Source organism: Oncorhynchus keta, unplaced genomic scaffold (assembly GCF_023373465.1).
Source record: "Oncorhynchus keta strain PuntledgeMale-10-30-2019 unplaced genomic scaffold, Oket_V2 Un_scaffold_2762_pilon_pilon, whole genome shotgun sequence".
Lineage (NCBI taxonomy): Eukaryota > Metazoa > Chordata > Actinopteri > Salmoniformes > Salmonidae > Oncorhynchus > Oncorhynchus keta.
This window is the reverse complement of record NW_026290898.1, coordinates 204,556-221,679: the sequence shown is the minus strand read 5'-3', so window position 1 is coordinate 221,679 and position 17,124 is coordinate 204,556. Positions and strand designations below refer to the sequence as shown.

General features: G+C 44.5%; 2 protein-coding genes and 2 long non-coding RNA genes across 13 annotated transcripts in view; 2 read left to right on the top strand and 2 right to left on the bottom strand.

The window, feature by feature from the left end:
* LOC118372198 (fumarylacetoacetase) overlaps window positions 1-14,088 on the top strand; it is a 33,320-nt gene extending 19,232 nt beyond the window's left edge. Inside the window, 4 exon segments of the mRNA XM_052515491.1 lie at window positions 2,347-2,393; window positions 10,359-10,460; window positions 12,124-12,241; window positions 13,746-14,088. Of these exon segments, the coding sequence (XP_052371451.1) occupies window positions 2,347-2,393; window positions 10,359-10,460; window positions 12,124-12,241; window positions 13,746-13,816 (338 nt within the window). The 3' untranslated portion in view covers window positions 13,817-14,088.
* Window positions 4,659-6,434, top strand: LOC127928482 (uncharacterized). Of its 10 annotated transcripts, none has more exons than XR_008131273.1 (5): window positions 4,659-4,717; window positions 4,928-5,137; window positions 5,375-5,619; window positions 5,663-5,732; window positions 5,766-6,434. It is a non-coding gene; the product is annotated as an uncharacterized LOC127928482 (long non-coding RNA). The 10 variants fall into 10 exon arrangements; XR_008131274.1 differs by lacking the exon at window positions 4,659-4,717 and adding an exon at window positions 4,727-4,787; XR_008131267.1 differs by lacking the exon at window positions 4,659-4,717 and having other exon boundaries at window positions 4,795-4,962; window positions 5,033-5,137.
* On the bottom strand, window positions 12,230-13,050 carry LOC127928481 (uncharacterized). Its single transcript, XR_008131265.1, has 3 exons — window positions 12,978-13,050; window positions 12,550-12,671; window positions 12,230-12,366 (listed from the first exon to the last, which is right to left on the bottom strand). It is a non-coding gene; the product is annotated as an uncharacterized LOC127928481 (long non-coding RNA).
* A 1,380-nt stretch (window positions 14,089-15,468) lies between the features above and the next one.
* Window positions 15,469-16,880, bottom strand: LOC118383519 (major histocompatibility complex class I-related gene protein-like). The gene is made up of 2 exons (XM_052515494.1): window positions 16,749-16,880; window positions 15,469-16,648 (listed from the first exon to the last, which is right to left on the bottom strand). Exons 1-2 carry the CDS (start codon window positions 16,804-16,806, stop codon window positions 15,627-15,629), a joined length of 1,080 nt encoding a protein of 359 aa, XP_052371454.1. The 5' UTR covers window positions 16,807-16,880; the 3' UTR covers window positions 15,469-15,626.
* Between the last annotated feature and the right edge of the window lie 244 nt (window positions 16,881-17,124).

The window sequence follows — 17,124 nt, the reverse complement described above, 5'->3', positions numbered from 1 at the left end:
TGACTCTCTCCACTGACTCTCTCCCACTGATTATCTTCTCTGACTCTCTCTCCACTGACTCTCCACTGACTCTCTCCACTGACTCTCTCCTCCACTGATTCTCTGATCTCTCTCCACTGACTCTCTCTCACTGATTCTCTGACTCTCTCTCCACTGACTTCTCTCTCCACTGATTCTCTGACTCTCTCCACTGACTCTCTCTCCACTGATTCTCTGACCACTGACTCTCCACTGATTCTTCCACTGATTCTCTCTCTCTCCACTGATTCTCTTCCACTGACTCTGATCTCTCCACTGATCTCTCTCCACTGATTCTCTGACTCTCTCCACTGACTCTCTCTCCTCCACACTGACTCTCCACTGACTCTCTCTCCACTGATTCCACTGACTCTCCACTGACTCTCTCCACTGACACTGACTTCTCTCCACTGACTCTCCACTGACTCTCTCTCCACTGATTCTCTGACTCTCTCTCCACTGACTCGCTCTCCACTGACTTCTCCACTGACTTCTCTCCACTGATTCTCTGACTCTCTCCACTGATTCTCTCCACTGACTTTCCCTCTCTCCACTGACTCCTCTCCACTGACTTCTCTCCACTGACTGACTCTCTCTCTCCACTGATTCTCTGACTCACTGACTCTCTCTCCACTGATTCTCTGACTCCACTGACTCTCTCTCCACTGATTCTCTGACTCTCTCTCTCCACTGATTCTCTGACTCGATCTCTCCACTGACTCTCTCCACTGATTATCTGACTCTCCACTGACTCTCTCTCCACTGACTCTCTCTCTCCCACTGACTCTCCACTGATTCTCTCCACTGACTCTCTCTCCACTGATTCTCTGACTCTCTCTCTCCACTGACTCTCCACTCTGATTCTCTCTCACTGATTCTCTGATTCTCTGATTCTCTGATTCTCTCTCTCCACTGACTTCTCCACTGACTCTCTCTCCACTGATCTCCACTGATTCTCTCTCCACTGACTCTGACTCTCTCTCCACTGACTCTCTCTCCACTGATTCTCTGACTCTCTCTCCACTGACTCTCTCCACTGATTCTCTCTCCACTGACTCTCTCTCTCCACTGACTCTCTCCACTGACTCCCACTGATTCTCTGACTCTCCACTGACTCTCCACTGATTCTCTGACTCTCTCTCCACTGACTCTCTCTCCACTGATTCTCTGACTCTCTCTTCCACTGACTCTCTCTCCACTGATTCTGACTCTCTCTCTCCACTGACTCTCTCCACTGATTCTCTGACTCGCTCTCTCCACTGACTCTCTCTCCTCCACTGATTCTCCACTGACTCTCTCTCTCCACTGATTCTCTCTCCACTGACTCTCTCTCCACTGATTCTCTCCACTCTCTCCACTGACTCTCTCTCTCCACTGACTCTCTCTCTCCACTGATTCTCTGACTCTCTCCACTGACTCTCTCTCCACTGATTCTCTGACTCTCTCTCCCACTGACTCTCTCTCCACTGATTCTCTGACTCTCCCACTGACTCTCTCTCCACTGATTCTCTGACTCCTCTCCACTGACTGATTCCACTGACTCCTCTCTCTCCACTGACTTCTCTCCACTGACTCTCTCTCTCCACTGATTCTCTGACTCTCTCTCTCCACTGACTCTCTCCACTCCACTGACTCTCTCTCCACTGATTCTCTGACTCTCTCTCCACTGACTCTTCCACTGATTCTCTGACTCTCTCTCCACTGACTCTCTCTCTCCACTGATTCTCTGACTCTCTCCACTGACTCTCTCCACTGATCTCTCTCCACTGATTCTCTGACTCGCTCCTCTCCACTGACTTCTCTCTCCACTGACTCTCTCTCCACTGATTCTGATTCTCTCTCTCCACTGACTTCTCTCCACTGACTCTCTCCACTGACTCTGACTCTCTCTCTCCACTGACTCTCTGATCTTCTCCTGACTCTCACCACTGACTGACTCTCTCCACTGTTCTCTGACTCTCTCCACTGTGACTCTCTGTCCCTGACTCTCTCACTGACTCTCCACTGACTGACTCTCTCTCCACTAACTTTCTCCACTGACTCTCTGTCCTGACTATCTCTCTGACTCTCCACTGACTCTTGATCTCCTGACTGACTCTCCTGGATTCTCTCCAGTGACCTCTGTCCCTACTCATGACTCTCCAGTGACTCTCTGTCCTGACTCTCTCTCCTGTCTATCTCCACTGACTCTCCATTCTAACTCCCTCTCATGACTCTCCACTGACCTACTCTCTCAACTGCTCTTCCTATTATTCTGAGGTATTATTGAGGGGTATATCAGTTGTTGATATCCTGTCTCAATCAACTGTTGTGGGCTGTTTTTTTCAGGAGAGGCAATGAAGGAAGCAGCCACTATATGCAAGTCCAACTTCAAGGTAAGCAGTTGAAGTAGACTTTGGATAGTTTACTACAGTTGCATCAATGTGCAGAGTTGTGGACTCGAGTCACATGACTTGGTCTCGAGTCTGACTCAAGTCACATATTTGATGACTTCAGATTCGACAGAAAATAAATTAACTTTAGGCTTGACTTTGACTTGGGACCCAAGTTTGACTTGAGACTGATTACTTGAAATAATTTGTCACTCATTTTGTGGCACACTACTCTCCACGTAGCCAGAGAGCAACAGATTGGCTAGTGAAACACACACTTGGCCCTCTGATTGGACCAGAAAACGGTAAATTAATACAGGTCTGGTGAGGTAGAGCAGTGTTTCTCGAAGCGAAGAAAGATTTATTTGTGGGGGGTCGTGAGCAATGTTCCCTCAATGTTTCTGGCACTGAGATAATTTAAGTTCTGATGAGCACAAACTTGAACGTTGTGAAAATTCTGTGCAACTTCCAGTGCATGTTTACTGTGAACACTGAGGCTGTATCTGCTTTAAGATCTTTTTAACAGTGACCAAGTAGGCTACACTGGCTATTTGATCATAATGGAGGCCTACCAGAGTGGAGAAAATGCATCCCATAACATTTTAACATGGAAGTAGCTGTTCTATCATTCAGCCTACAGTAACAGCCAATGTGTGGGGTTCATTGTAGTCCATAAAAAATGCAGGGCTTGACATTTACCTGTTTATCCACTTGTCCTTCAGACAAGGAGGTGACTGAAAATGTTTTTGTGTTTGATGCAAGAAACCATTTGACAAAATCAAATTAATTATTATTCCCATACCATTATTACAGAGAATCAGACAAACTATGCTACCCTATGACTATTGGTTACTTAGTTTATTTAAGCCGGTCTCAAAATACAACACTGCCCCTTTAAGACAAAAATATATATTTTAATCTGTCTTGCTTTTCAAAGATATCTAGAAATGTACATGTTTTGTGTTCTTGTAGGAAGCAATCAATCATCTATTGCTGATGACAAATGATCTAGAACTGGGCTAATACCTCACTAAATAGCAAAGAATATGAACACGTGACTACATGAAGCTCTTGCTTTGATCTCAAAACAAGCACATCTACTCATGACCACAGCTGTAAACACAGTCCAGTTCAAAGTTAATGGCATTGATCCATATGTGGCAATGGTCATTTTGCATATAGGCCTACTGCAGCTCTGATTGGTTATGCCGCCGGTCTGTGTAGAGTAGGGCTGAGTCGTTGCAATAGAATCCTACTGTGATGCGTTCTGCCTACAACATCATCTCTAGCATGGTTAGTTCAGTATGTTGCATTGACAGAGGCTAATGTGTGATTCCATCACAATCGCCACAGGAAAGGGAAACGATAGTGTTAACTAATAGGGAAAAGTCTACAAAGTGGAGGGAGTCTCGTGTCTGATATTTCTTCTGTGAGCTGCACTGCATTCACAGATTACTGCACACCCCGAAAGTTTAGAGGGAATGTTTGTTGTGAGTATGAAACTGAATTTTTAAAACTTTCAGGCATAGGCCCACGGTATTACACCAAATGATTGTCTAAAAACATCTAATCTGTGCTTCAGAACCATCAAGTTGCACGTCTTGACTGTTGACCAATGAACAGTGATCTGCATTAGCTCACAAAGGCTCATATCCAGATTAGTCTTCAGAAAGCGTTTCATTTTCTCCGGTTTTGCCTGGTCAAAACAGAGTAAGACTACATTTATATTATCCATATAAAGTGAACCACGTATCTACAGTTTAGCAATCTACTACGGACACATCTTTTCCAGAACAATAACGCTAGGCTACGTGGCGATTTCATTGATCATTTTCAAATTTCAGATAATCCTAGTTTGGGTGGTAACTGGCTATATGTCTGAAGATAGCTGTAACATCACACAGCCTTGAATATTATGGGATAAAGAAGTAGAACTAACATATTCTGGTGAATTTATTAGGATATGTGTGAGGAAGAAAGGGTCTTCCCAGTTGGCAATGAGCTGCAGGCAGGCGGCCCAGAGTGACAGGCAGGTGCAGACAGGCGGCCCCGACAGGCAAGGTGCAGACAGGCGGCCCTCGAGTGACAGGCAAGGTGCAGACAGGCGGCCCCCCAGAGTGACAGGCAAGCTGCAGGCAGGCGGCCCTCCAGACAGGCAAGGTGCAGACAGGCGGCCCTCCAGAGTGACAGGCAAGGTGCAGACAGGCGGCCCTCCAGAGTGACAGGCAAGGTGCAGGCAGGCGGCCCCCAGAGTGACAGGCAGCAGGCGGGCCCTCCAGAGTGACAGGCAAGGTGCAGACAGGCGGCCCTCCAGAGTGACAGGCAAGGTGCAGACAGGCGGCCCTCCAGAGTGACAGGCAAAGTGCAGGCAGGCGGCCCTCCAGAGTGACAGGCAAGGTGCAGGCAGGCGGCCCTCCAGAGTGACAGGCAAGCTGCAGGCAGGCGGCCCTCCAGAGTGACAGGCAAGGTGCAGGCAGGCGGCCCTCCAGAGTGACAGGCAAGGTGCAGGCAGGCGGCCCTCCAGAGTGACAGGCAAGGTGCAGGCAGGCGGCCCTCCAGAGTGACAGGCAAGGTGCAGACAGGCGGCCCTCCAGAGTGACAGGCAAGGTGCAGACAGGCGGCCCTCCAGAGTGACAGGCAAGGTGCAGGCAGGCGGCCCTCCAGAGTGACAGGCAAGGTGCAGGCAGGCGGCCCTCCAGAGTGACAGGCAAGGTGCAGACAGGCGGCCCTCCAGAGTGACAGGCAAGGTGCAGACAGGCGTCCTCCAGAGTGACAGGCAAGGTGCAGACAGGCGGCCCTCCAGAGTGACAGGCAAGGCAGGCGGCCCTCCAGAGTGACAGGCAGGTGCAGGCAGGCGGCCCTCCAGAGTGACAGGCAAGGTGCAGGCAGGCGGCCCTCCAGAGGACAGGCAAGGTGCAGACAGGCGGCCCTCCAGAGTGACAGGCAAGGTGCAGGCAGGCGGCCCTCCCAGAGTGACAGGCAAGGTGCAGGCAGGCGGCCCTCCAGAGTGACAGGCAAGGTGCAGGCAGGCGGCCCTCCAGAGTGACAGGCAAGGTGCAGACAGGCGGCCCTCCAGAGTGACAGGCAAGGTGCAGGCAGGCGGCCCTCCAGAGTGACAGGCAAGGTGCAGGCAGGCGGCCCTCCAGAGTGACAGGCAAGGTGCAGGCAGGCGGCCCTCCAGAGTGACAGGCAAGGTGCAGGCAGGCGGCCCTCCAGAGTGACAGGCAAGGTGCAGACAGGCGGCCAGGCGGCCCTCCAGAGTGACAGGCAAGGTGCAGGCAGGCGGCCCTCCAGAGTGACAGGCAAGGTGCAGGCAGGCGGCCCTCCAGAGTGACAGGCAAGGTGCAGACAGGCGGCCCTCGAGTGACAGGCAAGGTGCAGACAGGCGGCCCTCCAGAGTGACAGGCAAGGTGCCTCCGCTGCATACAGACCTATTATCCTGGTTTCTCTGGACACCAGAGGAGTTAGAAGATATCCCTAGTTGATATTGGCTGCTAACATGAATGACTTTCATCTTAAAATGCTGGTTTAAAACGCAGTTTATTTCTGCGTCTTGCACTTTGAAAAATGAATCTCTGTTTATGGCTGTAATGACAGGCTACATTTGCGCAGCGTAAGAGCGTGCGGGCGGGTCGCAAGCTTTGATCCATATTAAAATGAATTTTTACATAATAAAAATATTTAGTGGACAAAATAATGAAAAGGGCTGTCTGGTAGCCTCAATCAATAGACAAAATATTGTAGTTGAACAAGTCATTGTGTGTGTGTATGTATGTATGTATATATATATATAATATATATATTTTACTTGACTTGAACAAACTTGACTCAACATGCACTTAGAATGCAGAGACGAACTGTTCTACTCCAGACTTTGCTTGTGACTTGGTTGGGGCAATTCCATTTCAATTCCAGTCAATTCAGTAAGTACACGAAAATTCCAATTATTTTCAATGGGGAACATTTGGAATATGGTTTACTTTCTGAATTGGAATGCAGCTCTTATGGAATGCAGCTCTTATGGAATGCAGCTCTTATGGAATGCAGGACTGGCCCAGGGGTTTTGACGAGCTGTAGATGAGATACATTAGCGATACATCATGGTCACTACTGTGATGCCTCTGACATGACAAATATGAACAACTTAAGAAAATAGTGACCTATCCCTATAGATAATTTGTAATCAGCAATAGATGATTGATTGCTTCCTTCATTGAGATACATTAGTGTTTACTGCATTAAAGGGATAGGTCACTCTATTTTCTTAAGTTGTTAATATTTGTCATGTCCGAGGCAGTTAAGAGTGCAGGAGTGACAGCATCTACGATGACCCTTACATGTCTTTGCCAGAGGCAGCACAGGCTAACGGTTAGCATTGACCATTGAGTTTCAATGTTTCAACGCAAATGCCCATGAAATGAAAGACTTAGCGTAGATACTGTCACAGTACTGGTCTCTAGACCACTTCTAAGGTAAGATACACATTACAAAATATAACGGTAATATTACGATCATACACTGCTCAAAAAAATAAAGGGAACACTTAAACAACACAATGTAACTCCAAGTCAATCACACTTCTGTGAAATCAAACTGTCCACTTAGGAAGCAACACTAATTGACAATAAATTTCACATGCTGTTGTGCAAATGGAATAGACAACAGGTGGAAATTATAGGCAATTAGCAAGACACCCCCAATAAAGGAGGGGTTCTGCAGGTGATAACCACATGTACTGGCCTGTCTCCTGGTAGCGCCTCCATGCTCTGGACACTACGCTGACAGACACAGCAAACCTTCTTGCTAAAGCTCGCATTGATGTTCCATCCTGGATGAGCTGCACTACCTAGGGCAGTACATCAGGAGATGTGGAGGAGGCCGTCGGAGGGCAACAACCCAGCAGCAGGACCGCTACCTCTGCCTTTGTGCAAGGAGGAGCAGGAGGAGCACTGCCAGAGCCCTGCAAAATGACCTCCAGCAAGCCACAAATGTGCATGTGTCTGCTCAAACGGTCAGAAACAGTCTCCATGAGGGTGGTATGAGGGCCCGACGTCCACAGGTGGGGGTTGTGCTTACAGCCCAACACCGTGCAAGACGTTTGGCATTTGCCAGAGAACACCAAGATTGGCCAATTTGCCACTGGCGCCCTGTGCTCTTCACAGATGAAAGCAGGTTCACACTGAGCACATGTGACAGTCTGGAGACGCCGTGGAGAATGTTCTGCTGCCTGCAACATCCTCCAGCATGACCGGTTTGGCGGTGGGTCAGTCATGGTGTGGGGTGGCATTTCTTTGGGGGCCGTACAGCCCTTCATGTGCTCGCAAGAGGTAGCCTGACTGCCATTAGGTACCGAGATGAGATCCTCAGTCCCCTTGTGAGACCATATGCTGGTGCGGTTGGCCCTGGGTTCCTCCTAATGCAAGACAATGCTAGACCTCATGTGGCTGGAGTGTGTCAGCAGTTCCTGCAAGAGGAAGGCATTGATGCTATGGACTGGCCCGCCCGTTCCCCAGACCTGAATCCAATTGAGCACATCTGGGACATCATGTCTCGCTCCATTCACCAAAGCCACGTTGCACCACAGACTGTCCAGGAGTTGGCGGATGCTTTAGTCCAGGTCTGGGAGGAGATCCCTCAGGAGGTCATACAGGCACGTGGATGCCACACACACTACTGAGCCTCATTTTGACTTGTTTTAAGGACATTACATCAAAGTTGGATCAGCCTGTAGTGTGGTTTTCCACTTTAATTTTGAGTGTGACTCCAAATCCAGACCTCCATGGGTTGATAAATTTGATTTCCAATGATAATTTGTGTGATTTTGTTGTCAGCACATTCAACTATGTAAAGAAAAATGTAATAAGAATATTTCATTCATTCATGTGTTATTTTAGTGTTCCCTTTATTTTTTTGAGCAGTGTATATTACTAAATATAATGATTTATGAAAATTGGGTGGACTACCCCTTTAACCAGAAGACGATATTAATAAATCCTGTGTGATTTAAGTCTCATTAGCCCTCTCTCTTGACAGCTGCCATTAGGAGGCTGTAATATCTGCCATTGTAGGCAAGTACTCAGTACTCACACAGACTATGGTTATGTCCCAAATGGCACCCAAATCCCTACATAGTGCACTACTTTTTACCATCAGGGGAGCCCTACGGGACCTGTTCAACAGTAGTGCACTATGAAGAGAATAGAGTGCCATTTGGGACGTAACCAATATATTGGTGAGGTGAGTGAGTGGAGTCCATCTTCTCTGATGAGAACGTCTCTTAGTCCAATGGCTTTGACTGATGAGGTACAGGAAGTCTTTCTGACTGACTCACTGTCTCTTTTTGACCTGTCTTTCTGTGTGTGTTACAGTTATGTTGTATTAGTGGTATGTACAGGAAGTCTTTCTGACTGACTCACCTCCTCTTTTGACCTGTCTTTCTGTGTGTGTACAGTTATGTTGTATTAGTGGTATGTACAGGATGTCTTTCTGACTGACTCACCTCCTCTTTTTGACCTGTCTTTCTGTGTGTTTTACAGTTATGTTGTATTAGTGGTATGTACAGGATGTCTTTCTGACTGACTCACTGTCTCTTTTTCTGACCTGTCTTTCTGTGTGTGTTACAGTTATGTTGTATTAGTGGTATGTACAGGATGTCTTTCTGACTGACTCACTGTCTCTGTCTTTCTGTGTGTGTTACAGTTATGTTGTATTAGTGGTATGTACAGGATGTTTTTGACTGACTCACCTGTCTTTCTGTGTGTGTTACAGTTATGTTGTATTAGTGGTATGTACAGGATGTCTTTCTGACTGACTCACTGTCTCTTTTGACCTGTCTTTCTGTGTGTGTTACAGTTATGTTGTATTAGTGGTATGTACAGGATGTCTTTCTGACTGACTCACTGTCTCTTTTTGACCTGTCTTTCTGTGTGTGTTACAGTTATGTTGTATTAGTGGTATGTACAGGATGTCTTTCTGACTGACTTCTGACCTGTCTTTCTGTGTTACAGTTATGTTGTATTAGTGGTATGTACAGGATGTCTTTCTGACTGACTCACCTCCTCTTTTGACCTGTCTTTCTGTGTGTGTTACAGTTATGTTGTATTAGTGGTATGTACAGGAAGTCTTTCTGACTGACTCACTGTCTCTTTTTGACCTGTCTTTCTGTGTGTGTTATTAGTGGTATTATGTTGTATTAGTGGTATGTACAGGATGTCTTTCTGACTGACTCACTGTCTTTTTGACAGTTATGTTGTATTAGTGGTATGTACTGTCTTTCTGTGTGTGTTACAGTTATGTTGTATTAGTGGTATGTACAGGATGTCTTTCTGACTGACTCACTGTCTCTTTTTGACCTGTCTTTCTGTGTGTGTTACAGTTATGTTGTATTAGTGGTATGTACAGGATGTCTTTCTGTGTGTGTTACAGTTATGTTGTATTAGTGGTATGTACAGGATGTCTTTCTGACTGTCTTTCTGTGTTACAGTTATGTTGTTTAGTGGTATGTACTGTCTTTCTGTGTGTGTTACAGTTATGTTGTATTAGTGGTATGTACAGGATGTCTTTCTGACTGACTCACTGTCTCTTTTGACCTGTCTTTCTGTGTGTGTTACAGTTATGTTGTATTAATGGTATGTACAGGATACACATGGTATACACCGTCCAATCAAATGCTTACTTGCAGGTTCCTTCAATGCAACAACAATAACCAATAATAAAATATAAGACTACTAACATTAAGTAAATGGCTCAGTAGAATAGAATAAACATTTTAACATCAGTATAATACAGGAAGGCATAATTTATAGTCCAATATTGACATGTGTTCTGGGCAAGGGTGGATTGGGGCGCAAGTGTTTAAATTGTGCAGCATTGTATTCACATGGTTTGTGTGTGTTGGTGTGTGTCACTCACTTCTCTCTTTCCCTCTCACTTCTCTCTCTCTCTCCATCTCTCTCTTTCTCTCTCCAGTATATGTACTGGACTATGAAGCAACAGTTAGCCCATCACACAGTCAACGGCTGTAACGTCAGACCTGGAGACCTGCTGGCCTCAGGAACCATCAGTGGACCGGTGAGTGTGTGTGTGCATGCATATACACTACCGTTCAAAAGTTTGAGGTCACTTAGAAATGTCCTTGTTTTCCATGAAAGCATACATGAAATGAGTTGGCATTCTAGTTGTCAATTTGTTGAGGTAATCTGAAGAGATTTCACCCCATGCTTCCTGAAGCATCTCCCACAAATTGGATTGGCTTGATGGGCACTTCTTACGTACCATACGGTCAAGCTGCTCCCACAACCGCTCAATAGGGTTGAGATCTGGTGACTGTGCTGGTCACTCCATTATAGCCACAATACCAGCTGACTGCTTCTTCCCTAAATAGTTCTTGCATCATTTGGAGCTGTGCTTTGGGTCATTGTCCTGTTGTAGGAGGAAATTGGCTCCAATGAAGCGCCGTCCACAGGGTATGGCATAGTTGCAAAATGGGGTGATAGCATTTCTTCTTCAAGATCCCTTTTACCCTGTACAGATCTCCAACTTTACCACCACCAAAGCACCCCCAGACCATCACATTGCCTCCACCATCCTTGACAGATAGCGTCATCACTCCTCCAGCATCTTTTCATTGTTTCTGCGTCTCATGAATGTTCCTCTTTGTGATCTGAACACCTCAAACTTAGATTTGTCTGTCCAGTGTCTGTGTTGCCCATCTTAATCTTTTATTTTTATTGGCCAGTCTGAGATAAGGCTTTTTCTTTGCAACTCTGCCTAGAAAGCCAGCATCCCGAAGTCGCCTCTTCACTGTTGACATTGAGACTGGTGTTTTGCGGGTAATATTTAATGAAGATGCCAGTTGAAGGCTTGTGAGGTGTCTGTTTCTCAAACTAGACACTCTAATGTACTTGTCCTCTTGCTCAGTTGTGCACCGGGGACTCCCACTCCTCCCACTTTCTATTCTGGTCAGAGACAGTTTGTGCTCTTCTGTGAAGGGAGTAGTACACAGCGTTGTACGAGATCTTCCGTTTCTTGGTAATTTCTCGCATGGAATAGCCTTCATTTCTCAGAACAAGAATAGACTGACGAGTTTCAGAGAAAACGTCTTTGTTTCTGGCCATTTTGGTCCTGTAATCGAACTCGCTGATGCTCCAGATACTCAACCAGTCTAAAGGCCAGTTTTCAGCTGTGCTAATAATTGCAAAAGGGTTTTCTAATGATCAATTACCTTCTAAAATGATAAACCTGGATTAGCTAACACAACGTGCCATTGGAACACAGGAGTGATGGTTGCTGATAATGGGCCTATGTAGATATTCCGTTACAAAAAGCTGCTGTTTCCAGCTACAATAGACATTTACAACATTCACAATGTCTACTATGTATTTGTGATCAATGTGATGTTATTTTAATGGACAGAAAATTAGATTTTCTTTCAAAAACAAAGACATTTCTAAGTGACCCCAAACTATTGAACTGAACGGTAGTGTGTGTGTTATTCTGAGTGTGTCTGTGAGCATTTTCTATCTGCTAAATGACTTAAATGTAATGTAATGTTGTTGTTTATTCAGTATTGTCTGTCTCTCTCTCCTGACTCACTCACTCTCTCTCTCTCTTTGTCTCTGTCTCTCTCTCGCTCTGTCTGTCTGTCTGTCTGTCTCTCTTTGCCTGCCTGTCTCTGTCTGCCTGTCTGTCTCTCTCTCTCTTTCTGCCTGTCTCTTTCTGTCTCTGTGTGTAGGATCCAGACAGTTTTGGTTCTATGTTGGAGTTGTCGTGGAAGGGTTCTAAGACCGTGGACCTGGGAGGAGGAGAGACAAGAACCTTCCTAAAAGATGGAGACGAGGTCACTCTTACAGGTGGGTGGAACCCTATTTATACACACTGATACAGACAGAACCTCTACAGAAACCATGATACAACCTTACTGAGCTCTCTACAAACACTGTTACAGACAGAACCTCTACAGAAACCATGATACAACCTTACTGAGCTCACTACAAACACTGTTACAGACAGAACCACTACAGAAACCATGATACAACCTTACTGAGCTCTCTACAAACACTGTTACAGACAGAACCTCTACAGAAACCATGATACAAGCTTACTGAGCTCTCTACAAACACTGTTACAGACAGAACCACTACAGAAACCATGATACAACCTTACTGAGCTCTCTACAAACACTGTTACAGACAGAACCTCTACAGAAACCATGATACAACCTTACTGAGCTCTCTACAAACACTGTTACAGACAGAACCTCTACAGAAACCATGATACAACCTTACTGAGCTCTCTACAAACACTGTTACAGACAGAACCACTACAGAAACCATGATACAACCTTACTGAGCTCACTACAAACACTGTTACAGACAGAACCTCTACAGAAACCATGATACAACCTTACTGAGCTCTACAAACACTGTTACAGACAGAACCACGACAGAAACCATGATGCAACCTTACTGAGCTCTCTACAAACACTGTTACAGAAGAACCATGAAACCATGATACAACCTTACTGAGCTCACTACAAACACTGTTACAGACAGAACCTCTACCATGATACAGAAACCATGATACAACCTTACTGAGCTCTCTACAAACACTGTTACAGACAGAACCTCTACAGAAACCATGATACAACCTTACTGAGCTCTACTACAAACACTGTTACAGACAGAACCTCTACAGAAACCATGATACAACCTTACTGAGACAACTCTGTTGTTGTTTAGATGTACATTTTGGTAATTTAGCTGACAGTCAGTGCATTCAACAATTAAACTGTATTGCTCAGTTGGTGAGAGCATGGCACTTCTTTTGCCAGGATTCAGGGTTTGATTCCCGGGACCACCCATATATAAAATACTGTATATGCACACATAAGTGGCTTTGCATAAAAGTGTCTGCTAAATGGCATTCATTATTATTATATGAATTTACGTTAGCTAGGTTAGACAACCACATATCACTGTAAGTAGAACATCCCTCTATAAAGCAGCTATCAGCTACACCAGTCCTAGTCAGAAAAGAGGAAGTGTTTGGGAAGGCAGGTGGAATATGGTGGTAGTTTTTCTTCCTTCTAATATTAGTATTTTAAATAAATACTTCAACTTGATTGAGCTGACATTTCTTAATGGAACCAATGGGATATTCTCAGGAGTGCAAACCCCTCCCATCAGGAACTTCAATCCTATTTGAACCTCGGTCTGTCACCTGTGTGTTAGTGACCACAGCTTCTATTAGCCAATGTTCACACAGACACACACACACACACGTTTCGATGTTCCTGTTGGTCTGTGTTTTCCTTAATTAATTTTTCCCTCTCTCACTCGTCTCCCCCCTCTCTAGGTTACTGTGAGGGGAGTGGGTATAGGGTGGGTTTCGGACCGTGTGCGGGGACCATTCTACCAGCCCTGTAACCCTGAGAATCATCCACCCTCAATGTCTCTTCCATCCTGGGGGGAGTAATGTTGTTACTGAAGTCCTTTAAAAGGGAAAATCTGGGGTTTTAAATACAACAAATCAGTTGGATGAATGTACGTACCAATCCAGGATTGACCCTTTAAATGTTCATCTTAATTGTTGTTTATCATTCCAAAGTATTGTTGCCAGAAGCAGTGTTATATTCCATAATGTTGTAACTATGTGGACTGGGACCTGACATCTAAAAACTATAAATGTTTCAACACTCCTGTGACTTTGTGTTTTCTTTTCATCCTATTGACTTACTGAGTGACATCTTTATGATGTAAAATACTGTAGGTAAAATCTGTACAAATGTACTGTAAAATGCATTATAATCTGGCAGTATCATTTAATTTGACACTTTTCTTGAACAATGTGCGTTATGAAAAGGGGATTATTTAACTAGAGTTGAATAAACTGAGCGATTCATAAATAGTGGCCTTTTTATTTTGCACTTTGCTGAAGTGGCATATTAAAACACAGATTATTTTGCACAGATTTGAATATTGTTACACCGTGAAAATATTGCCCACTGTCTAGTATCCCTTAGCTCACGGGTCAGGCCTGGTGTTCTCTTTTAGGTAATATCTGTAATGAATATTATTTTACTATGTTGTTGGCATATCTAATCAATAAAGTTTTCATGTGTTTATTAATTAATTTTTTTTTTTTTATTAATTCAGCATCTCTATCTCACTCTCTCTCACCAGACAGTTTTAGCTATCCTTTTATAGGGTCGTTCCAGGGTTGGTCAACAGAATATAGTAAGTGCCTATGAAGTGCTAAATTAAGTAACAAGGTTAACTATGTATTCTTAAATCAGCCTTAAATCCTTTTGTTGACAGGGGAAATGGAAGCTTGTTTTGTTGACGGGGGAATGGAAGCTTGTTTTGTTGACGGGGGAATGGAAGCTTGTTTTGTTGACGGGGGAATGGAAGCTTGTTTTGTTGACGGGGGAATGGAAGCTTGTTTTGTTGACGGGGGAATGGAAGCTTGTTTTGTTGACGGGGGAATGGAAGCTTGTTTTGTTGACGGGGGAATGGAAGCTTGTTTTGTTGACGGGGGAATGGAAGCTTGTTTTGTTGACGGGGGAATGGAAGCTTGTTTTGTTGACGGGGGAATGGAAGCTTGTTTTGTTGACATGGGGAATGGAAGCTTGTTTTGTTGACGGGGGAATGGAAGCTTGTTTTGTTGACTGGGGGAATGGAAGGCAATGCTACCAAATACTAATTGAGTGTATGTAAACCTCTTACAAAATACTAATTGAGTGTATGTAAACCTCTGACCCACTGGGAATGTGATGCAAGAAATACAAGTTTTTTTAAATCATTCTCTACTATTATTGTGACATTTCATTGTGACTTAAAATAAAGTGGTGAATCTAACTGACCTAAAACGGGGAATTTTTACTCGGATTAAATGTCAGGAATTGTGAAAAACTGACTTGAAATGTATTTTCCTAAGGTGTATGTAAACTTACGACTTCAACTGTCTAACTAGCAGATTACCTTTGTTAATGGTCAGGATGCCAAACCAGCATATAAAATATATAAATGCAGATCTGGACTAATGACCAGATATTTGTTAGTCAACAGTCTCCCCAAACTGATCCTTTACAGTCCTTTATTGAGGGGAAGGGAAGATTGACTGACCATAACAATCATTCATGCATTTTGTGTCTTCCCTCAAATGTGCTCTGGCAGTCATATTTTCATTGTGAATTGAGCTGAATTGACAAAGCTGCATCAGTGTCCCAACAATGTATTAGGTCTCAGAATCTGAAGAAAGGTTTGTTTTCTCTGACACTGTTGCATCAACGTTGGCAAGTTTAGACTGTGAGGCAGTGCATCTCCACCTCCTTTTGACACAAATGAAAATGCTGAATAGAATAACAACCAGCAGCATCACCAGTAGAACTGAGAGGGTGGATAGGTGAACTCTCTCTGCCCCAGACTCCCAACTGACATCCAGCTTGTTGTCCAGACTGAGGTGAGAGGCAGTACAGGTGTAGTTGTGTCTCTTCTGTAGCTCCTCAGTACTGACCTCCAGACTCTTCCTCAGCTGGTAGGTCCCATCTCCACTAGGCAGAACCTCCCCCCCTGTCAGCTCCTGTTCTGCCACTGGCTGCCCGTCTCTCAGCAGGGTCATGTTGATGTGGCGGGGATAGAAACCAAACGCCAGGCAGCTCATCTGGAACCCTCCAGAAACCTCTTTCTTTATCAACCTGAGTCTGGGAGGAACTTTACGCATCACAACGTTCTTCTCTCTCTTCAGGATTGTCTTCAGTGTTCTGATGCAAAGGGTAAGTAAAACATTCTCATACAGAATTTTTTCCTGTGCTTGTCTCATCCCATCCCATCCTTGCAGTAGTTGACCAGCATCGTATGTAAAATGTGTCATGTTGTAATATATTGCATGATCTACAAAAACTGCATTGAAAATGTTCTTTGTCATGATCAGGGCTGGTTCACCATTGTCCAACATCTCACAGCCAGCCATTCTTTGCTGAACTTGAACACCTTCCGTGAGATTCAATTGGTGCTTTAGGTGAAAGTATCTCTCCTTCACGTGGTGGTACATAACTCCAAATACAAAATCTCCGTTCTTAGCTTCGTCATCATGTATTTTGTCTGAGGTGTTATGACCCCTGTAGATGAAGTGTTTCATGTTGGAGTCATAGTAAGTCACTTGAATGTCATCCAACATCCCCACAACCGTAAACTCAGGGAAAGGCGTCTCTCCGTTGATATATGTTGCAAGTGCCCACAGAGAATGTGATCCTGAACCTGGGAGAGCAGTTATATTAAAATGAGTTATGAACATTTTATATTTTATAACATAACAAATCATTTAATGAGTTGAGATAAAGTAAATAGTCCATATTACCTGAGTTGACAATGGTGCAAAAGGAAAGAACAAACAAAAAGACAGACAGTTTGCCCATGATTTAGAAAATGTAGCCTCGCGTAGCAAGTTTCTAAGCTCTCAAGTGTGTCTGACAGACTTCCCCTTTCTTTTAGCTATGAATAACAATATGACCAAATTCACGTCAAAGTCTGAGTTATAGATCTGTCGTTTTCATTGGAAGCAATTCTGAGAAGCGGTAAATCTGTGCTATTCTGCTATTTCTGTGCTTCCTGTTATTAAAGAGCGACTGCCCCTTTAAAGTAACTTCTCGTTTAGAAAATGTCCTGTGTGGCTTCGATATGAGTCACACTTATTCTAGTGTTATTCTAGTGTCAACATTGACTACAAAGTGTAA